This window comes from Odocoileus virginianus, chromosome 24, assembly GCF_023699985.2.
Source record: "Odocoileus virginianus isolate 20LAN1187 ecotype Illinois chromosome 24, Ovbor_1.2, whole genome shotgun sequence".
Taxonomy (NCBI): Eukaryota; Metazoa; Chordata; class Mammalia; order Artiodactyla; family Cervidae; genus Odocoileus; species Odocoileus virginianus.
Window position 1 is genome coordinate 21,563,203 of NC_069697.1, and position 24,222 is coordinate 21,587,424.

Consider the following 24,222-nt stretch of genomic DNA (forward strand, 5'->3'; position numbering starts at 1 on the left):
TTTTCAACTCAGCTTCACAAAACAGAAGCATTTTCTTGAGAGAAGTAAATGTAGGTCCATGGTCTTCAAACTTTTTGCTGGATGCCTCATAAAAGGATTAAAAAACAAAAATGTACTTTCTTGCATTTTTAACTTGACATCTAAGTGTTTTCATCATTTTTTTTTTAAATAGGAGGTAGAAAACATTACATGTTTCATAAGTTGAAGGAAGGTGAACATGGATCTTGTATGAAATTAATTGTTGTTTGACATGATTTGGTAAAATAGTTTTTATGACCTCACTGAATACCACATTACATCTGTAAAGAAATCAATTAAAAACAAAACTTATATGTAGACCTTGTTCAGAAGATCTGAGGAAATCTAGAGGCTTCAGATTTTTTTTTTAATTGCAGTTACTTTTAAAATAATCCACATCACTAATTTATTACCTTTCTGAATTCAGAACTTCCTAGCCTGTCCAAGCTCACCTTTTCAGACCTGTTTACAGGACAGGGGAAGACAGAAAAGCCCATGGCCTCCCCAGACCAATATTTTGAGTCATGCAGGGCAGCACACCTTAGTAAGATTGGAGATATTTGAACAGTATGACTTTTTTTTTCCCCTGTAGAGTGGGAGAAAGAATATTGCTTATGCTGGAAATCTCTCAGGCAGTTTTAGAAAAAAGTGCAGGTGCAAGTTGAGGATATCGAAATTAACTTTGTAAAATTGTGCTTTAGAAGGTCCATTTGAAGACTTTGAAAATTGCTGGCATAGAAACTTCTGGGAGGGATCGTGGCCCTAATAGATGACTTGCAGCCTCGTCTGTTTCTGTTTTGTTTGTATCATTTTTTTTTTCTTAGATACCACATAGAAGTGATATAACATGATATTTGTCTTTCTCTCTCTGACTTACCTCACTTAGTATGATAATCTCTAGGTCCATCCATGTTGCTGCAAATGGCAAAATTTCATTTTCTTTTTATGAATGGTTAATATTCCATTGTATGTTTATATCTTCCCTGGTAGCTCAGCTGGTAAAGAATACACCTGTAATGCAAGAGACCCCGGTTCGATTCCTGGGTCTGGAAGATCCCCTGGAGAAGGGAACAGTTACCCACTCCAGTACTCTGGCCTGGAGAATTCCATGGACTATACAGGCTTCAGCAATACGTGAACCATGAACGTCTAGATGTTCAAGCTGGATTTAGAAAAGGCAGAGGAACCAGAGATCAAATTGCCAATATCCGCTGGATCATCGAAAAAGCAAGAGAGTTCCAGAAAAACATCTATTTCTGCCTTATTGACTATGCCAAAGCCTTTGACTGTGTAGATCACAATAAGCTGTGGAAAATTCTGAAAGAGATGGGAATACCAGACCACCTGACCTGCCTCTTGAGAAACCTGTATGCAGGTCAGGAAGCAACAGTTAGAACTGGACATGGAACAACAGACTGGTTCCAAATAGGAAAAGGAGTACATCAAGGCTGTATATTTTCACCCTGCTTATTTAACTTATATGCAGAGTACATCATGAGAAATGCTGGGCTGAAAGAAGCACAAGCTGGAATCAAGATTGCTGGGAGAAATATCAATAACCTCAGATATGCAAATGACATCACCCTTATGGCAGAAAGTGAAGAGGAACTAAAGAGCCTCTTGATGACAGTGAAAGAGGAGAGTGAAAAAGTTGGCTTAAAGCTCAACATTCAGAAAACTAAGATCATGGCCTCTGGTCCCATCACTTCATGGCAAATAGATGGGGAAACATTGGAAACAGTGTCAGACTTTATTTTTCTGGGCTCCAAAATCACTGCAGATGGTGGTTGCAGCCATGAAATTAAAAGACACTTACTCCTTGGAAGGAAGATTATGACCAATCTTGAGAGCATATTAAAAAGCAGAGACGTTACTTTGCCAACAAAGGTCCATCTAGTCAAGGCTATGGTTTTTCCAGTAGTTATGTATGGATGTGAGAGTTGGACTATAAAGAAAGCTGAGTGCCGAAGAATTGATGCTTTTAAACTGTGGTGTTGGAGAAGACTCTTGAGAGTCCCTTGGACTGCAAGGAGATCCAACCAGTCCATCCTAAAGGAGATCAGTCTTGGGTGTTCATTGGAAGGACTGATGTTAAAGCTGAAACTCTAATACTTTGGCCACCTCATGCGAAGAGCTGACTCATTGGAAAAGACCCTGATGCTGGGAGGGGTTGGGGGCAGAAGGAGAAGGGGACGATAGAGAATGAGATGGCTGGATGGCATCACCAACTCGATGGACATGAGTTTGAATAGACTCTGGGAGTTAGTGATGGACAGAGAGGTCTGGCGTGCTGTGACTCATGGGGTCGCAAAAAGTCGGACATGACTGAACGACTGAACTGAACTGAACTGATAGAGTCCATGGGTTTGCAAAGAGTCGGATACCACTGAGTGACTCTCACTTTCACTTCATATATATGTGTACACATACATATATATGTATACATATATATATATATATGTATATACAGCACATATGTTATTCATACATATGTTGATGGGTACTTAGGTTGCTTCCATGTCTTGGCTATTGTCAGTAGTGCTGCTGTGAACATTGGGGCACATGTATCTTTTTGAATTAGAGTTGGATCATGTGCTAACTCTACTTTTAGTTTGTTAAGGACTGTCCATGTTGTTCTCCACAGTGGCTGCACCAATTTACATCCCCACCAACAGTGTAAGTTTCTCCACATCCTCTCCAGCATTTGTTACTTGTAGACTCAATGATGGCTGCATCTTCTAACTATAAAAAATGCTTATCACTTAATAGAATCAGCCCTCCAGGAAAATGCACCATGTTTATCCTGTTGCCTTGCATACTGCTTGTGCCCCCAGGAAATGGTTCTGCCTCAGTTGAAGGAACATGGATCTACTGGAAACCACACTGGGTCAGGGATGGAGGTCTTTGAGCACTTAATCCCATCTTTGCATAAATTAGCTACATGATCTTGGGGAAGTCATTTAAAGCAATCCATCTCCATTTTCCTTTATCTGAATTGGAGGGGCATGAGCAATCAGACTAGATAATCAGAGTCCCTTCCTTCTGTCATTGTGTAATAACAGAATCTGGAATGCCAGAGCCCTCTGCGGGGCTTGAGTGGTTGCATTTTAAACTGTAAGGTCTAGTTTGTACAACTTAACTGCCCTTATCTCTTTACCACTTCACAATCACAGTAAATAGTTTTCATTGTAATGTAAATAAATAATGAGCGAGCACCTCGGCATAGCTGGTTTTCACATTCCTTCTCCCCTTTTCTATCTAGAGAGTAACATGAATTAAATCCACAGCCCTCCCTTGGCAAATAAAGACATGGGCATAAAATTTCCATGAATTTAGCCAGATCTGAAAGAGACACATGTACCCCAGTGTTCATCGCAGGACTGTTTATAATAGCCAGGACATGGAAGCAACCTAGATGCCTAGAATTAATTGTCCTTTATAACCATTTTCTCTTCTGCTGTCTGTCATATGCAAAGTGGATAACTTGTTCCTGGATCCAAGGAAAGCAACCTCTGGCTCAGACTTGAGTTCTACTTCAGTCTGTGATTTACAGTTGGTGTAAAGTTTGTGTCTGGAGTTGGTTAGTTATAATGCAATTGCAATACAAGGCATCTTGAGTTGATTTTTGTCGTATCCTGTATTGTTATGTAAAGTGCTAACTTTAATCAGGAATTGTTTCAATAAAATCTCCTTACTTGTTCTGAATGCAGTTTCTCTTCTTTTGTATAAGTTTTTTTGTATGGTTCAAATTAGTGTGGGAAGAATAGGCAGGAAATATAAATTTAAGCTACACATGTTAAATCATAAAAGAATTACATCACAAAGCATTAAAATGGTGTGTAGAGAACTTTGCCAACATCTGACAGAGTTGTGGGAATTGTATAATTAGGTAAGAACAAACACCTATTCTGTAACTGGAGATCAAGTGTCAGAGTCCCTTTCCTTTTTTCACAGGATGCTAGGAATCTCATCTTGCAAAAATGTCCTGAGTGGCCAAGTCCCACAGAACTTAAATCCAGCGATACACTGCAGAAGTTGTCAAGCAATGCAGTAGTCTTTGGGCTTTTACAAAGCAGTAGCAATTAAATATGACTTTTATCTCCTTATGCACTTTTCTGTGCCTAAATGTAGTATCTCCTCCTGCATTCACGTTGTACTCCCCATTAGAGAAATCGAAAAGACCAGTATTGTTGGTTTCTTTTGTCTCATCCATATTACTATTTTAGGTTGAGGTCTCTGGTTCACCTACTGGGGTCTGTATGACAGATTATCTCAAGGCCAAAGGGGCCTCAGTGATGCAGATGCCAGGAACAAGGGGAACTTGCTGGCATGGTCTGGGCTTCTCCTGGATTCTGTGGATATTGGGGAACCAATGGCCTGAGGAAGGGGATGGAGCTGGGCTAGAGAAGGGGGCAGAATGAGCTTAGAGCTCCCCAGGAAAGGGGAAGAATATATGCTTGAAAAAAAGGCTGTTTCTGGGGTATCTGAGAGCAGGTTGGAGTCTAGGGCAAGCCGGGAGCACATTTTACCCCTCTTGCTGAGGGTGTTGCAAAAAGAAAATGGATCTGGAGCCAGAGGATATTGCCTGCAGACTGAATGCTGAAATGGAGGGGCATGGACAGGTAGGGGGAAGCAGGGGCAGTGATTGTCAGAGCCCGCTGCTCAGGCAGGGTCTCGCCGCTGCCGGCCGATTCTCTGGTGGGGCAGTGCCAGTCATGAAGTACAGACCAGAATTTGGTGTTTTCCCATAGCTGCTGTGGTTCACACAGGATCTGGTGTCTTGTTATGGGCAGATTGTTCCCACTGAGCACAGAGACTCTGCTGTGAGCAGGGCCAGTGGATCCTCTGAGGAACTGGATGGAGTCCCCATTCCAAGATAAGCAGTTAGGGGGTCGGGGGAGATGGAGAAAAGCCGACTTTACCTTCTGTTTGTGTGAGTTTTTAATGAACTGGGTAGAATCCACATTCCCCCCAAAGTAAGTGAGGTTCTAGTGGGGTTACCCAGTAGGACTGCAGTTTGACTGCAGTTTAACTTGTTTGAAAGATCTGAGGGAGCGATTTAATCTACCTGCATCATGAATCCTAGAATCACACGTACACAGCAATGAAAGAAAACACTGCCATGGGAGACAGAGTGATGCAACCAGTGCAATTTCTGCTGCAGTGTCCTAGAAACTTTTGAGTACGCAGAGGAAAACAAGGCTGAAACACAGGCCTGGCAGCCGGGAGTCCTGGGCTCTCCAGCTCAGCCTGCCTCAGGGTCTCTGAGCCGCTTCTGTCCAGTGGGAATGCGGGCAAAGATGTCTCAGAAGACAAGTCTTTCTAATAAATTGAAATGTGACTGAACCAACAGTGATCAACAACATAAACATGAAACCTCAGTTCATGATTCCCTTTGTTCTGTCGTAGTGTATGTATGCAGCTGTCTTGAAAATAGACCATCAAAACTTTACTGTATCTATTATATGTGCTCTCACATCTTATTCAAATTATGCCCATAATTAAAAAGCTTTATCCATCAGGGATTCTCTTCTGGGGTTGGCATCACACCCTGGGGTGCTGTTAGCATCCTGTGGGAGTGTGTTTAATTTTTTATTTTATTTTTGTGGCTGCATCAGGTCTTAGTTGCAGCAGCAAGATTTTTGTTGCAGTGCACGGGCTTCTCTCTAGTGGCACGCAGGCTTGGTTGTCCCATGGCACATGGGATCTTAGTTCCCCAACCAGGGATTGAATCCATGGCCCCTGCGTTAGAAGGCGGATTCTTAACCATTGGACCACCAGGGAGTCCCTGGGAGTGTTTTCAGATGTCACAGTGATCAGGGGTGGGATGCTAGTGACACCTGATGGGCAGGGGCAGAGCTGCTATGTCATACTCTGGACAGTTCTGCAGAGAGGAGAATGGTCCCACCACCCTCATGACTTCCATATGTTCTGCCAGGTTTTCAAAGAATCCAACTTTGTTTTACACATAAATGTATGGTAATTTTTGTGTCTAAAAGATATACACGGATTTCTCCAGGAATATAGATAAGCAGAGGAAAGATTGTGCTCTGTTTTGCTCAGAGTTTTATGGAGTTATTCACCATTTCAGAAAAATCATCTCACCATTAGGAAACACTGAAGATGTTTGAGTCAGCAGAACAACATACCGTACCATCTGCATTGTAGCTGTCACATCCATGGTGATTCTATAGGTGTGTGAATCTGAAGCTTCACTGTACTTTAGAGCAGTCATGTAGAGTATTTATATATTGAAATACATAATTTTATAGAAGTTATGCTACTTTCATTTCTCCTTTGTATTACAGTTTGCACATTAATTTTAAAATATTTATAGGTACGTTACATTATTTTATATCAGATTAGCAAATAACAGAATTGTAAAATGTTGGATTGTAAAAATTGCATTGTAACTGATTGAATTGAAAACCACTGGACCAGAGGGTCCTAAAGTCCCTTTTTGCTTTGAAATTCTGTTAACCTATCAGATTACTGAGTGTGATGCCTTCATTTTTACGGGTAGGTAAACTGAAGGTAGGTAAACTGAAGCCCTCTAAGTCTTTCATGCATTGCATTCAGCCAGTATCTATTGACTACCTCCTAGAGGTGTGGATACCCAGTGGACAAAAATCTGATCTCTGTCTTCAAGCAGTCTTCACCTTGGCAGCCAAGAGGAGATATATGCCAAGAAATAAAAAATAGAAAACCCCAGGGCTAGTTAGTAGCTCAGCTGCATCTAGAACCCACCATTGCTTTGAAGACTGGTTCATTTTTTATGCATGGTACTCCCTGGGCCCGAGGTGGAGCCTGGCATTCTGAGGCTAGAAATGTTTCTATCCATCTGTGATCACTGAAGACGGGTAGACTGGGAGGAATATACCACCAGCCAAAAGAGAACGATTTTATCTGCTCTCTCCTCTCTCCCCCTGGAATAACAGAAGCCTAGGAGTGGCTAGTTAGCTTCCTGCTGCTCACTCAGGTGAAGGGTGAGGACTCAGCATGAGGATGGAAGCAGTGAGAGGGTGAAGAGCACAGAAAGCAGATGCCTCAGCTCTGTCCTCCAACAGAGATAGAATGCGAGCCACCACGTGAACACCTGTGGGATTTACATTTTCTAGTATAAAAGTGTTAGTCATTCAGTCATGACGGACTTTTTGCGACCCCATAGACTGTAGCCCACCAGGCTCCTCTGTCCATGGGATGCTCCAGGCCGGAACACTGGAGTGGGTTGCCATTCCCTTCTCCAGGGGATCTTCCCGACTCAAGGATTGAACCCAGGTCTCCTGCGTTGCAGGCAGATTCTTTCCTGTCTGTTACATTTTAAAAAGTAAAAAGAACATGTGAAATTAGTTTGATTGATGTATTTAACCCAGTGTATCCAAATACAATTATCATTTCAACCCGAAAGGAATAGCAAACAATAATTAATGAGGTATTTTACACTTGTTTTCCACACCTAAGTCTTCAAAATCTGGTGTGAGCTTCATACCTGCAGCACACTTCAGCGTGTGTCAGGCTCTTTTTAAGTGCTCAATAGTCACATGTAGCTAGTGACTACCATGCTGGATAGCACAACTATATAGCAAAAGGACTTTTTAGCCCTTTTTCTGCCTGCATCCTGTTCCCCTATCTATGCACTCCAACAGAACTGCTCTCATTATAAGCAGTGACTCCTCATCGAGAGGACAGTCCCATCCCTGTGAGACGACAGTGGACGGAGAATGCGGGTACAGGTACCATTACCCACCCACTCTCTGGACAAGAGTCAAAGGCTCTGAAAATACAGGAGGTTCCTGCCAAGTCTTACCTGCCCAGTTTAGTGTGCTGGGGTGACAGCTCCAGAAGGGATGACTGCTGATTTGGAGTGAGAGATCTGGATTTGGAGAAGTGACCAGGGAATTCGAGGGCTCAGCACAATAGAACTTTACAATAGAATTTCACAAATTGACTCTTTTTAAGTTATGTCTTTTTCCTTCTCATTCAGTCTTCATCTTATCATTTAGCTCCTTTTGGAAATCACAGGCTGAGGGTGTTGGGCCAGGTGACTTCCCAAGGACGCTCCCTGTGCATGTTACTGTCTCAAGCCCATCAGAACACGGGACCTGGTCCTTCAAGGGACTGCAACCCCTGACCAGGTCTCCCCAGCAGTGGCTCTGAGGTATTTGAAATGTGTTTTCAAAATGCCTCGGAGCCATGTTCAGGGCTGTGTGGGTGGTGGGTGGGTGGGGGCAGAGAATGTGGAGCCTGACTGGGCCAAGTGCTTTACGTAATATATATCACCGTGCTAAATCGGCAAGATGATCATTTGAAGTAGATCCTAGATTTATCCTCATCCTACAAGAGGCAATGGAGGGAGAAAACCTGGAGTAACTTGCTCCAGGTCGCAGTAGCTATCATCATCCCATTCTTTATGGTTGGCTGGCAGAATTTTCTCTCTTGGCAGTAAGCTGCCAGCCCCTTCTTATTCATTTTTCTTTTCCATGATACCTTCTTCTCCTCCACACTGCCTCACCTCTTCACCACAGAGGTGCTTTAGGTAAGATCTCATCATAAAACGAGTTGAGGGCTTCTAACCCACTGTCTGTGGCCTTCAGATGGGCATTTCCCTTGACGGCTCAGATTCCTTCTTCAGGAGACTCAATCTGGGGACATGTGACATTCAGCTTTTATCAGGTCATTATTCAGCCAGTCAGGGATCCATTTTTCCTGTCTTCTCATGGGATCCAGATCAGGGAGCTGCTGCTACCACCTTAGCCTTTCATCAGAAGAAAGTCTGCTTCCCAAGACCAGAGGGTGCTGTGTGGCCACTTGGCAGGCCTTGCACATGGACAGTGCCTTGCCAGGATACCCCTTCTCCAGGCCTTGTCCTCAGCTTCACAGACCAAGGGATTCCTGGACCAGAACAGAGCAGTCTGGGAAAGAAGATGGAGAAAGTAATTCATGAGAACCAATCTTAGAGACTGGTGGAGAAGTGACAATGCCCATTCATTAATGTGTTGGAAAGAATTCTTCCTAAGCAAACACAGATATTCATGTTTGCAGGTTAGCATATTTTTCTCCCTGCAGAAAACCTTGTGTGAGGAGCCAGACTTTTTTCAGAAGGTTGTGTTAACACACCTGGAATCAGAACTAGGAGAGCTATTAGATTATTATTGAAAAAGTTAAGTATTAGTAGTTGAAGAGGACATGATACAAAAGGGTGCTTAGTGAAAAAGCTCGCCTAGGCCTCCCCTGACTCTTGCTCCTTAGCCCCTTCCCCAGAGGCAACCCTTATTAATAATGGACTTCTTCCACATGTTGGATTGTCTGAGGCCTCCATTTCCTGAGCAGGGAAGTTCCTGCTGCACCGGCTAGGTGCCTTCTACCTTCTGGTTAGGATACCTTACTTGACATATTAGTGGATGGGAGACAGGAGATACATGAGCAGTGGGAGTGACAGAGGCAGTTGGGAGGAGAGGTGCGCAGGAAGCTGCTGAGTTAAAAAGATCTGCATTCTCTAGAGGGCAGGATACAGAGCAGGGGTGAGGAGTGAACCAGGCACTTCCCAGTGACACTCGGAAGGAGTGCTCCCAGGTCCCTGGTCGGGAGCATATGGTGGCTATTCCCTGACCCTTCCTAGGCCCTGGGGAGCAGAATGGGGAGGAAAAACATAGAGCACGAGATAAAGGGGAACTCTGCCCCAACTGTCTTGAAGGAACAGCACCTGCCCCAGAACAAGAGCCCCAAAGAGACAGAGCAAGATCAAAGGCACTGTGAGAGGTGTCCCATCCCCACCGCCCCCTCCCAGGCCCCAGAGCAGCGACGCCATGCAAGGTCAGTCATATCATATGGTGCAAAAAGGCGCCTTCCAGCTTCAACACTGTGACCTGGAGACAGCGCTGGAGAAGGTCTGTAGCAAGAAGGAACAATTAGCCGATTCATTATGTTGACATTTCTAACCACAAAATAAGGCCTTTCCCCTTAATTAGGGTTGTGACAGATAAAAGCGTATTCCCAGCCGACTCCTGTTATTCACACGGGCAGGCCTATTATCCCTGCTTGGTCTGGCCCTGTCTGTGTATGAGGGCTTGCTCTGTGTGTGCACTCTTGGCAGCTTTGTAAAGGATTCAGAGGGAATAAACACAGGGCCTGCTTCCTGCCCTGCATCCAGAAGAGAAGACGCATTCATACATATGGTCTAAGCCAGCAAACTTTGGTGCTTCAAAAGCAGGAAAAGAGCTAATCAGTGGGTGGGGATGTCTAAGACCAGTTCATGTGAGGAAAATAAAGCTAAAGAGGGATCTAGAAGCCAGTTCAAGTGAGGAACCAAGGGTGGTTAGTGTGGAAGAGAGGAACTAAAAGATGCCATGAACATCATCTCCGATCTTTGAAAAGGTGGTGGAGTGTAGTGTGTGGGGGCTGAAAGCCAGATTAGTGTTGTTTAGTTGGTAAGTCATGTCCGACTCTTTTGCGACCCTGTGGACTGTAGCCCCCCAGGCTCCTCTGTCCATTCGGATTTCCCAGACAAGAATACTTAAGTGGGCTGCCATTTCCTTCTCCAGGGGATTTTCCCCACCCAGGGATCAAACCCGTATCTCCTGCTTGGCAGGTGGAGTCTTTAGCACTGAGCCACCAGGGAAGCCAAAACCCAGATTGCCCAAGTTTAAATTCTGGTTACGGCACTTTACAGCCTGTGTAACCATGGGGAACTTACTTCATCTCTCTGTGCCTCAGTTTCCTCATTTAAGGAAGTGAAGATGATATAATGCCTATCCTACGGGGCTCTTGTGAGAACTGAGTGGGTTACAAAATGGTGAGCTCTTGTAACAGTGCCTGACAAGGTAAGCACTGCAAGTATTTGCTACTATACATAAGATGACAGGGAGCAGAAAGTTGGTTGCACCAGATAACCAAGGTAGAATCAAGGATGGAAAATCTACCTTAATATATAGATTAGCTTCTTTTATTATTAGAGTTACCCAGTAAGGGACTTGGAAAAATAATAAGCAAAGACAGCACTAGAGTCCGAATGGATTTATTCTCCAGTCCAGACCCATTTGAGTTCTGAGCGTCTAGTCATCCTGACATTTCCATTTGGATGTCTTCCAGGCGTCTCACATTTAACATGTTCAGAACTCGTCTGGGTCCTGCTTCCACCTGTTTCCACCCTCAGTCTTCACCATCTCAGTGCTGGCAGTGACAATACCAGCCACCCGGTCACCCAAGGTAGAAGTTTGACAGTCATCTTTGACTCCTCCGTCTACCTCGTCCCCAAAGTCAGTAACCTAGAGTTGTCCATTCTGCCTCTTCAGTATCCCTGGTGTCCATCTCCTTTTCTCCTTAGTCACGGCCTCTATTCTAGTCCAAGAAACGATCACCCTTCCCTTGCAGTAACTCACTAACTGGCCTTTTGCTCTTACCTGTACCCCGAAGCCAGAAAGCCTACAGGGCACCTTGGTGTACAGAAGTACACTGCCCGTATGAAGAGAGGCAGCCCTGGGCCAGGCCTTCGGGAGCAGACTGGGGCCAGATTTCGCCCCTCACTTGTCTGCTTGGCCAGCACCCTTGTGCTTCCACACCTGCTCAGCCATGTGCAGTGGCCCTTCTTCCCAGATGATTCTCCCACCCGCAGTGGGAGTGGTCTTATTAAAGTGTAAATTGGATCGTGCCCCACTCCTCTGCAGTATTACCCCATCCACAGTCCTTCAGAGGCTTCCCTGGTGGCTCAGCTGGTAAGGAATCTGCTCGTGATGCAGGAGACCTGGGTTCCATCCCTGGGTTGGGAAGATCCCCTGGAGAAGGGAAAGGCTACCCACTCCAGTATTCTGGCATGGAGAATTCCACGGACTGTATAGTCCATGGGGTCTCAAAGAGTCAGACATGACTGAGGGACTTTCACTTTCACAGTCCTTCATGGCTTTCTGTTGCCCTTGAGCTCTGAATCAGATCCAAGCTCCATCCTGTCATTTATAGTGATATATTAATATCCATCATATTAATGTATTAATTGTAAAAATAGCCACTAATCAGGTCGGAGTGCCGAGGCCATAGACTGAACACCTAGGGGCATTCACATTTTATTTGGCTTACACAGCGTTTTTTTAAAAAAATTTTTTATCAGTTGACACTATTTCAAATTGAGATTCCACTTAGAGTATAGATTCTTGGCTTCTCTTAGAAGATTAGAAAATGTGGAGTTGAAGGACCCTCCTCCTCCCAGGGTGACACTTGGCTGGTGCTGAGTGGCAGCTGCTTCCCCAGCTGGGGTGTGCGCACTCCGGTCTCCCCTAGTCTCCCCTGCCCCACAGTTTATACGTACTTCTTGCATGTTATCTGCTAGGCCCCAGTAAATGTCTGCCTTTGCAGCTCCTAAGCTCGATCAACCCCTTCACATTACAGTGACGAAGCTGAGGCTAGAAAGGGGGCATTTTAGTCTCAAGGTCTAGTGCTGGATCATGAAACATCTCATGACTTCTGCCCTCTCTACTAACTCACAACTGCCTCTCAGTTACTGAAGGAAAGAAAACACACCATGAAACCTGGTTAATTATTCTTCCTGCTGTGTTTGCTGGCCACGCCCTTCTGTTATCTTGCTTGTATCTGTGACCACATGAAAATTAGAACACTTGGTCTAAAGGATTGGGATGTTGTTCTGTGAATATCACCAATTGGGCATGAGAGTCTAGCTAAAATAGGAAAAAAGGAGAAATGGGGGAGGATCGGAAATGACAGGAAAAATAAAATCTTTTGAGAGGGGGCACAGTCTCCTCCTTGTGGTGTTTCAGAAAGGTGGGGGGCTGGCTGAATCACCGCCTCTTCAGGGATGTGGAACTTGAGATGCAGATGGCAGTGAGTCAGGGGCAGAAAAAGTACTGAAGAACACAGCTTGGGCTCAGTGCCCCATACCACACTGTCACACCCTGAGAATGACCATGCACAGATCCATCATTGCAAAAAAGGGAAGTTTGCAGTTTACCTTGGCAAATAATGACTTTGGCCAGTCAAGAGGAATGGGAGTGAAGCACAGCCCTAGAGCCTTGAGTCAGATGAAAATCGTCTTCCTGTGTAACTCACTAGAGAAGGCAGCTACATGATGCCACAGGGAAATGAGTCTTGACAACCACCAGGTCCTCCCGGACACTGCATCCTCCTCGAACCACAGTGCGTCTGTGCCGTGAAGCTGAGGGGCAAGACTGCTCCGAGTCATGAATGACACTCCATCCTCCTGGCAACTCTGGGATCCTTCTTCATCAGCTGCGGAAAGGCAGGCTGCTTCTGAGGAGGGAAAGAAGTGACCAGATGGGTTCCCAAAGGCAAGCCATGCGAAGGAGTTGATGTTACATGAATTACCCTTGGGAGCTGGGTCTCTACTGTAGTGTTCTCTTTTTTGTTTCACATTGGAGTCTAAAAATGTTTGATGATTCCTATAGTACTCTTAAAAATCTACATTCAAATGTATCTAAGAACTTTTTCATATATTAACACTCTTATGATTAAGCCTGTGTAATTAGAATGTTTTATCAATACACTGTATGCAAAGTATTTTCCTTTAGAAATAGATGTAGAAATCAAGTGCTCTCTTTCAAATCTCTGAGCCATTGCTCAACAATGGAAATCAGGCTTATGATTTTATAGATTGTCATCTCCTTACAACAGCAGACTAATGAACACAGTGATTTAAGCAAACAAAATGTACTCATTTAAGAATAGACTCACATTGCTGATTTCATTTCTAGAATCCTTTGGGCTTTTATGTTTTTCCCCCTTAAAGAATATACCAAAAGAATGAGTAATAGATCAGTAACACTCATCATCCCCTTCCTTTAGACAAAAGTAATTTTCAAACTTCAGACTAAGATTACTTCCATTAATGGTGTAGCTCTATTAGTTGACTGGGTCAACAGGAATAGAAAGGTTTTTTCTGTTTCTTTTAAGAATTTTCTGCCACCAAGTTCTTTCAGCTAAAGAATGTTCATTTGTTATAATACCTCTTAGTTCAGGCATTTACTTTATTCATCTGAAGTGGGGGTCCATTGCTCTTCTCATCTTTTGTCTTAAGCGAGGTCTTTTTCCTTGCCTGTGGTTCATGGAAAAGTGGAGAAATGATTTGTGTTGAAAGTGTAGGGAGAGTCTAGAAGTAGGTAGTGGAGATGAGTGTGGAGTGGGGAATTGTCAGAGTGGAAAGAAGTAGGGCTGTTGGAATGGAGTGGTCCAAAGAAACTGAGCCCTGGGCGGGTCCCAGCATAAAAACCCAGATGCTGAAGTCTGGGAAATTACCAACAGACAGCCGATAGTTGAAGCATCTTGGGCGCAACTGCTCTCGGCAGTAAAGTGCTGAGTTATGGAGAACACAGTGACCCATGCTGACAAAATAAGGAAATCAATGGCTTTTCCCCACTGAATGGAAATTTGCTTTTTCCCATGTTCCAAAACACTGGTTCCAGTTTGGTGCATGTTGTTTTCATTTGTAATAGTCTGCCTTGACAGTTCCGGAAAACTCTCCCATGCATTGTGAGTTTTGATGTGGGCTCTATGGTGGCCTTGCCGTCACCTCTAGCCACCATCATGACACACCCCAGGTCTTGTTTTCAGTGTCTCGGCATACTTTCCAAGGCTTCCAGTAATTGATTGTGCAAAACACAAAACCAAAAGCAGATGGGACATATGTAGATAAGCTGTTTTGTTTCTCATCCCTATAATTTCCTAGGTTTGATAGCACTTCAATTTTCTAACCATAAAAGCTGCTTCTATGCTCTTTGGAACACACATACACGCACACCATGCTGCCAGTAAGTAGGCTAAATGAATATTATAGGTGGCTTTCTCTTGTTGTTGTTTTTCTTTCCTTCTTTTTTAAAGAAGTACCTTGCTGCTAGAGAAGGAAATTCAAAAAATCGGCTTCAAGTGTTTTTGTTAAAGCTCAGTTTACTTAATGGAACTATTATGTTAACACAGAAGAATATTTTAGAGTGACATATCATAGCTAAAGCTGATTACTAGAGTCTGCATCTTCTGGACCGGGGCACGGGAGAGGGAAGATTGACTCTTCTGTCCACTGAATGTGGCTGACAACAGGAGGTAAAAGCTGCCGCTAGACAGAGTGCAGCATTTTGGGGGGGAGGGTAAAGCACATTAAAGGAGGTGTCCCTTTGGAGCCATTAAATGCGCATGTTATCTTTTCAATGACATAGACCTTACCGGCATGGATTTACAAGGGCTTTAAGTCCATCATGAACATAAGTTTTGGTTGTCCGTATTATTTATTAAAGTGCATGAGTGCCTGCTCAGTCGCTTCAGCTGTGTCCAAGTCTTTGTGACCCCGTGGACTGTACCCTGCCAGGCTCATGAATCCATGGGATTCTCCAGGCAAGAATACTGGAGTGGGTTGCTATGCCCTCCTCTAGGGGATCTTCCCAACTCAGGGATTGATCCTGCGTCTCCTGCATTGCAGGCAGATTTTTTTTTTTTTTAAACTTCTGAGCCCCCAGGGAAGCCCACCTACCCCCAATTTTCAGTCTGTAAAATGAATAAATTCTTCTCTGCGGGCAACTTCTTTGCACACTGGCTCCAGGCCCAGCCATTTAGTAGTGTTTCTGGGTATCCGCACAGTTTGGGAACTATATCGAAGCAGAACGAAATCATTGCCCAGTAAGCCTCTACCTCTCTTAATGGATTTGCTAACACTCATCTGGTCAGACAGACAAGAGAGCATAGAGAAACTCACAGGAGGAGCATAGACTCTGGAGCCAGATGGACCCAAATTTGAAACCAGGCTGTCACTTCTTCAAGGGAGTGATTTGGTCCAAGTCATCCAGCTTCTCCTAATAGTAATGCCCTCCTTATAAAAAGAATATGACGATTATACCCGTCTCATGGTGATGGCTTTAAGAGTAGAAGTGTTTCCTTTGTCTTCCCTTTCCCTTGTTTTAAAATGACACAGGATGGAGCACACTTCAGTGAGAACTATTTGAAACTAAAGGGGGCTGTGTTTGAAACTATGTATAAATGTGGAGCAGGGCATTTGTCATATGAGTCAGGCAGTGAGAAGGAAATGACTTATCTTGCTTGTCTTCTCTGTTATCCATCCAGTAGCTAGGCGGGGAAAAGGAGGGACTCATTAAGGAAGCCCCTTCCACGTGCCCTTCCTCAGCCCCTCTCTGGTGCCGAAGGGGCCACTGCCCCAGCGAGGGGTCGGCAGGACCTCGCGGGCAGGGCCTCTCAGGCCCGGCACTGCACGGACCCCACCCACACAGGCCGCCGGGCGTGGGGGCCGCCCCATATGTCCCCTCTCCCCCTCCTCGGAGCTGCCCGATGGCATTGTTTTTCCCATGGATAAAAGTACAGTTCCTTTTAAATGAACAGAAATTGAGACAAACACATCCCCAGAATCTGACAAGTATTTACGGAGTTCTGTGCTTTTATTTTCTGTTCTGCCTGCAGAGTGCGTAAATGGGAGGGCTAAACTGTCTTCAGGAAAATCTGAAAGCCAGGGACTTATTAATAGGCTTGACACCTGCCTCCATGAGGAACTTCTGAAGCCAGAGATACTCTTTGTAACTGCAATCCATCTGTTGCACAGATTTTTAATTCAGATATTCTTCCTTCTTGAGCCAAGGCTGAGAAAGCAGCCAATTTTGTGGAAAGATCTCTTTAATAAGAAACGAATAAAACTATCAGTGCTAAATAAAGTAGACCACTGTGAAACTTGGGTTAAATCCCACAGGGAAGAGTATGTGAGATTAACTGCATTATATAACAAGACCGCCTTTAATAGCTGGCACGGTTCTTTTTGTTGTTCCAAGGGAGAAGCAGCCAAGGCTGGGGCCAGAGCACATGATATTATTTTTTTTTTTTTTTTTATTTTTTTTATTTTATTTTTTTTTTACATGATATTATTTTAAAGTACTGCAGCCTTTGGAATTTTTCCTCAGAGAGATGTCAGGAGTCAGAGTTGTACTTTGATTTATGGTTGCTTTAAATGTTTAACACTTTTTACATTTCAAAGCTACATCCTCTGCTTCTAGCAGCCCAGGGGTGCATTTCTGTTGCTTTTGAAAGATCATTTTCAAATAGGAACTCTCACAATTATGCAAAAAAGGAGGTTCTACCCTCACAGGGTGTTTGAGTGATTTAAAATGGACAAAAGGAATGAGGCCGTAAAGGCAGGACCCTGTAGCCATTTCCTCAGCTGCCTGTGATGACCCAACAGAGAACGGGCAGCTGGAGAGAAAAGGATTTTCACAGCAGCAGCGTATTTATTTGCCCAGCAAACATCATTGGGCCAGGTCTTCCTTAGATCTCAGAGAGCTCACCTTCAGGTCTGGTTGACAGGGAAGCACTTAGGTTGAACCACATGAAACTGCCATTTTTTAGATTAGAAATAGTTGGTAGTGTCATAATGGCTCAACTTAACAGTTGGTTGAAAAATTATACCCATTGATAAAGATTGTAGTAGGGCCAGCATGTGGTGCTATGGGAAAGTCTAGGAAAGAGGACCTAACACAGTAACTGGGGTCAGGTGAGAAGAAAATGACAGCACAACTGAGTATTAGTTTTTTGTTTGCTTGTTTTATTTTATACCACTTTACTGAGGTATTATTGGCATGCAGTGAACTGCGTGTGTTCTTAGCGTATAAGTTTGGACACATATGTACCATGAAATCTTCACTATGATGAAATAATGAACATATCTATCACCCAAAAGCTTCCTCCTATCCCTTTGTAATTCCTTCTTTCTGACACCCCCACTCTGGCAAACACTGATGTGCTATCCTTATACATTATTTCATTGCCTAGAATTTTATATTGGTGGAGTTATACAGTGCTGTTTTTGGTCTGTTCTTTTCACTCTGCATTGTAGTTTTCAGATTCATTCATGTTGAAGTGGGCATCAATATATTTCATTTTTTAAAAATTACTTATCAGTATTTCAATGTACAGATATACTACAGTTTGTTTTTCCACTCACCTATTGATGGACACCTGTGTTTTTGGCCATTACAATTAAGGCTCCTCTGACCATTCATGTACGAGTCTGTACAGACATAGGCTTTCTTTTCTCCGTGGTTCTCATGTACAAGGGAATTGGCTGTGTTGTATGGGAGATGCATGTTTACCTTCTTAAGGGACTACCAAACTCTTTTCCAAAGTCCCATCTTACTTTTCCATCTGCACTGTTCCTGCACATCCTCAGCAACATTGTATTATTGGTCTTCTTGATTCTTACCACTTAATAGGCACATAGTGGTATCTCATTGTGGTTTTCATTTAAATTTCTCTAATGACAAATAATGTTGGGCATTTTTTCATGTGTTCATTTGCCATCCATTTATCTTGTTAACTGAAGTATATGTTCAAGTTTTTGCCCATTTCTAAATTGAGTTGTTTATTTTCTTGTTAAGCTTAGAGAATTCTTTGTATATACTGTATATAACTCCTTTATAAGATATATTGAGACTGCAGAAATGCACCTGGGAGGTGGTTCTGAGGAGCTCTAATTCTTTATGTCTCAGTGCAGAAAGACTTCATTGATAGGCAGTGATAGATAAGAAGCAATTTATTAGAATAGGATGCTTGTGAGGTTTACAAGTGGGAGGCAAGAGGGTGCTACTCCAAAAACTTAGTGGGTTACCATTTTATAATCAAAGGACAAGTGGGGAGAGGGAGAAGACCACGTCTTCCTCATTCTTGAGTAGATGTCAAGCTTCCATTATCAGTTTCTCCTCCACTTTGGACAGGGCAGTTTTCTTGTCCCTACATGGTCAAGCCTGGACAGTTATGGTGCAATGGAAACTTACAAAAAGATGGTAACATACACTAAAATATAGTAAATCATCTCAGGTTTCAGGATAATATCTCCTCTGCCTTTTATTTTTTGTTTTTACTATGCACAGAGGAGTATATCCTGAGAATCATTCATTTACTGACCTCACTGTTCAGGATGTGGGTCTCATTCCACCATTGTTTCATAGTTTTGGGGCATGTCGCATACTTCTTTTGCATGGTTTTGTTGCTAAGCAAGCTTGCTTGGTATTGTGATTAAGCAAACCTGCTTTCATGACCGATCATTAATTTACAGGTATCTCCAATACTTTTTTCTTTATTTGCAATCCTTTAGTAGGATTAACTATTTAATCACCTATTTTGTCTCTTTACTCTGTCCCTGTCAATATGATTTGCATGTAGCTTGTCTTTTCGTTTTCTTAACATTGTCTTTCAAAGAGCAGAAATTTTGCATTTTGACAACATCCACTTTATCAGTTTGCTTTTATATTGATCATGCTTTGGATGCTATTTGTAAGAAAACTTTATATAAGCTAAGGTTCCGAATGTATTTGTCACCTGTTTTCTTCTGGAAATTATGTAGTTTTAGGTTTTTCATTTGGGTCTATGATCAATTTTGAATTAATTTTTGTATGTGGTATGAATTATGGATTGAACTTCTCTTTATTGTTATGCATATAGATAGCCAATTGTGTCAGCATCATTTGTTGGGAAGAGTGTCCTTTCTCCAGTGAATTGCCTTTGTTAACTTTGTTGAAAATCAGTTATCCATAAAGGTGTAGATCTATTTCTGGACTTTAATATGTTCCATTGATCTGTTTGTCTATCATTTTACTAATATCCCATTCTCTTCTTTACTTTTAGAATAAGTCTTGTAATCAAGAGAGTGCTAAACAAAATTAAACTTGCATATATTAGTAATATAACATCTTTAACTTGGTGTAAGTGTGACACATTTTCTTGCTTTCCTATGTAATGTAATTTCTCTAACTTTGTTCTTTTTCAACATTGCTTTGGCCCTCACAACTCCTTATAAGTTTTAGACTCAGTTTGTCAATTTCGGTTTTAAAATGTGCTGGGATTCTGATGGAGAATAATTTTAATTGAGAGTTTTAGGTCTTTTAGGGCTTTCATGAGGATGTATCTGTAGGAGGAAGGTATTCAAACATCACTTTTATATCTGAACAACTGGAATTTTGAGACCAATACAGCATTTAAAAAATTTTCCACAGTCTTGCTTCCAAGTTTATTGAAAACCCACCTGTGCAAAATTGTGTTATTCAATGCCAGAGGATACAAGGGAAAATAAAATGTTCTAATTTTGGTCCTTATTTCCTATGATTCTATGTTTTGTTTTTTTTCATCTCCTCCCATTGAGAGAGAAAGAGGATATAAAGACAGTTCTCTCAAGCAGCCTTTCGCCTCTGGGAGAAGATCACAGATATGGGGAGGGTCTGTGCTTTCTTGAGTGACAGGGGTCCTCTTTGCTATGCTTTCTTTCTTACCGCAGATGGTGGAGGCTCATTCACGCCACACACTTTTGTCCCATTGCTTGGTACAGATCACACACCTGTGGACCCAGGAGGACCTGTGCATGGGAAAGCAGCCCAGCATCTTGGCTTTTACGAGCACTGTGGAGAGAGCAGAGGTTCAGAGGTGACCAACCTGAGGATGACTCTGGTCAATGGACAAGCAAAGCCACAAATCTGGAACTTTATGAAACCTCCCAATTTTCAAATGCTTTCGCTCTAGTTTTTTGTATTGCGCAGGCCAAATGAAACACATCTGCGGGCCAAATTCAGTCCGTGGGCTCCCAGCGTGCAGCCTCTGATGGATGGGCTCTTTTATTTGCTTTCAGGCTAAGCTCTTTCATCCGCTCCCTAAAGGATTTATTTCAACAATTGCTTAATGAGCACTTATGATGGGTCTGGAAGTACTCAGTGCCCAGGAAATCAACCAGGGGTGAGGAGGGCCTTCTCACCCCTGTGCTCGAGGGGTTCCTGCTCCAGCGTGGAGCTCAGGTGTGGTGCAGAGAACTATTCCAGCACCACCTCCTATTCTCTCCTGAATCTGCCCCTTCCCTGTACCCTCACTGTCACTCATGTCAGGCTTTAAAGAAGGGCATGATTGTGCTTGGAGGAGTCCTGGAAGGCTTCTCTGAGGAGGTGACATGTGAGCTCATTATTGAATTAGCCAGCAAAATGTCCACTCGAACAATGTTGCTACATGTTAGTGGAATGTGAAGTCACTTTAGTGGTTGCTGATCAGTATTAGAGCAAAATAAAATACAATAGGATAACATATAGTAAAGGAAGGGATTTTTTGTTTTGTTGAACTTTTAATTTCACACACATATATGTGCATATGCTTCTAATACATCTACATTTGTTTAAAAAAATGTTAGTTAAAAAACAGAAAAACATAGTCTGGAAAATTTTTCATTTTGGGGAATGTTAAAAAGGAGATTAAAAGAAAATTTCTTAACAATGATCTTATATTTATTATAAGTTCCCTTCATAAATATGCCCCCCAATTGTTAACTTCAGCTGCGTATTTGTAGCTGTAAGCAGGCACTCTCCCTGCTGAGATAGGCATCTGTAGATCAATGTCTTCAGAGCTCCATGGACAATTAATTGTGAGAGTGAGCACTGACTTTAATTCCTTTCATTTTATTTTTTTCTTTGATGAAATAAATGAGTTGGGTTAGATAGATAATTGGAAAGACCTAAGTTCCACAGAGGTGCTTTAGACAAACTGCAGGCAATTTACCTAAGTAGCCAAATTTGCCTACTGCTGAATAACACTAAAAGGTACCCAGTACATCAGTTCAGTTCAGTTCTGTTCAGTCACTCAGTCATGTCTGACTCTTTGCGACCCCATGAATCTCAGCACGCCAGGCCTCCCTGTCCATCACCAACTCCTGGAGTTTACTCAAACTCATGTCCATTGAGTCGGTGAAGCCATCCAGCCATCTCATCCTCTGTCATCCCCTTCTCCTCCTGCCCCCAATCTCTCCCAGCATCAGGGTTTTTCCCAATAAGTCAACTCTTCACATGAGGTGGCCAAAGTACTGGAGTTTCAGCTTCAGCATCAGTCCTTCCAATGAATACCCAGGACTGATCTCCTTTAGGATGGACTGGTTGGATTTCCTTGAGGTCTAAGGGACTCTCAAGAGTCTTCTCCAACACCACAGTTCAAAAGCATCAATTTTTCAGCACTCAGCTTTCTTCACAGTCCAACTCTCACATCCATACATGACTACTGGAAAAGCCATAGCCTTGACTAGATGGACTTTGTTGGCAAAGTAATGTCTCTACTTTTTAATATGCTATCTAGGTTGGTCATAACTTTCCTTCCAAGGAGTAACTGTCTTTTAATTTCATGGCTGCAATCACCATCTGCAGTGATTTTGGAGCCAAAAAAAAATAAAGTCTGTCACTGTTGCCACTGTTTCTCCATCTATTTCCCATGAGGTGATGGGACCAGATGCCATGATCATAGTTTTCTGAAACTTGAGCTTTGAGCCAACTTTTTCACTCTCCTCTTTCACTTTCATCAAGAGGTTTTTTAGTTCCTCTTCACTTTCTGCCATAAGGGTGGTGTCATCTGCATATCTGAGGTTATTGATATTTCTCCCAGCTGTCTTGATTCCAACTTGTGCTTCTTCCAGCCCAGCGTTTCTCATGATGTATTCTGCATATAAGTTAAATAAGCAAGGTGACAATATACAGCCTTGACGTACTCCTTTTCCTATTTGGAACCAGTCTGTTGTTCCATGTCCAGTTCTAACTGTTGCTTCCTGACCTGCATACAGGTTTCTCAAGAGGCAGGTCAGGTGGTCTGGTATTCCCATCTCTTTCAGAATTTTCCACAGCTTATTGTGATCTACACAGTCAAAGGCTTTGGCATAGTCAATAAAGCAGAAATAGATGTTTTTCTGGAACTCTCTTGCTTTTTCGATGATCCAGCAGATGTTGGCAATTTGATCTCTGATTCCTCTGCCTTTTCTAAATACAGCTTGAACATCTGGACATTCAAGGTTCATGTATTGCTGAAGCCTGGCTTGGAGAATTTTGAGCATTGCTTTACTAGCGTGTGAGATGAGTGCAATTGTGCAGTAGTTTGAACATTCTTTGGGATTGCCTTTCTTTGGGATTGGAACGAAAACTGACCTTTTCCAGTCCTGTGGCCACTGCTGAGTTTTCCACATTTGCTGGCATATTGAGTGCAGCACTTTCACAGCATCATCTTTTAGGATTTGAAATAGCTCAACTGGAATTCCATCACCTCCACTAGCTTTGTTCGTAGTGATACTTTCTAAGGCCCACTTGACTTCACGTTCCAGGATGTCTGGCTCTAGGTGAGTGATCACACCATCGTGGTTATCTGGGTCATGAAGATCTTTTTTGTACAGTTCTTCTGTGTATTCTTGCCACCTCTTCTTAATATCCTCTGCTTCTGTTAGGTCCATACCATTTCTGTCCTTTATCGAACCCATCTTTGCATGAAATGTTCCCTTGGTATCTCTAATTTTCTTGAAGAGATCTCTAGTCTTTCCCATTCTGTTGTTTGCCTCCATTTCTTTGCATTGATTTCTGAGGAAGGCTTTCTTATCTCTCCTTGCTATTCTTTGGAACTCTGCATACAAATGGGTATATCTTTCCTTTTCTCCTTTGCTTTTCGCTTCTCTTCTTTTCACAGCTATTTGTAAGGCCTCCTCAGACAGCCATTTTGCTTTTTTGCATTTCTTTTCCTTCAGGATGGTCTTAATCCCTGTCTCCTGTACAATGTCACGAACCTCCATCCATAGTTCATCAGGCACTCTGTCTATCAGATCTAGTCCCTTAAATCTATTTCCCACTTCCACTGTATAATCATAAGGGATTTGATTTAGGTCATACCTGAATCGTCCTTACTTTCTTCAATTTAAGTCTGAATTTGGCAATAAGGAATTCATGATCTGAGCCACAGTTAGCTCCCAGTCTTATTTTTGCTGACTGTATAGAGATTCATCATCTTTGGTTGCAAAGAATATAATCAATCTGATTTCGGTGTTGACCATCTGGTGATGTCCATGTGTAGAGTCTTCTCTGTGTTGTTGGAAGAGGGTGTTTGCTATGACCAGTGTGTTCTCTTGGCAAAACTGTTTTAGCCTTTGCTGTGCTTCATTCCATACTCCAAGGCCAAATTTGCCTGTTACTCCAGGTGTTTCTTGATTTCCTAGTTTTGCATTCCAGTCTTCTATAATGAAAGGACATCCTCTCGCACTGCCATATAAGTACCGCGAGCTAACCAATTGCGCCACTGGAACTTCTGAAAAGGACATCCTTTTCGGGTGTTAGTTCTTAAAGGTCTTGTAGGTCTTCATAGAACCGCTCAACTTCAGTTTCTTCAGCATTACTGGTTGGGGCATAGGCTTGGATTACCATGATATTGAATGGT

General features: G+C 42.8%; 1 protein-coding gene across 2 annotated transcripts in view; it reads left to right on the plus strand.

Moving 5' to 3' along the window:
* CRADD (CASP2 and RIPK1 domain containing adaptor with death domain) overlaps positions 1-24,222 on the plus strand; it is a 185,402-nt gene that overhangs the window by 137,501 nt on the left and 23,679 nt on the right. Inside the window, exon 3 of one of the 2 annotated variants that reach the window (XM_070454328.1) lies at positions 20,342-20,547. The exons of the other annotated variant lie outside the window; for it this stretch is intronic. Coding sequence (XP_070310429.1) covers positions 20,342-20,532 — 191 coding nt within the window. The 3' untranslated portion in view covers positions 20,533-20,547. Of the gene's footprint in view, positions 1-20,341; positions 20,548-24,222 lie in introns of those variants that run through there. 2 annotated transcript variants of the gene reach the window in all.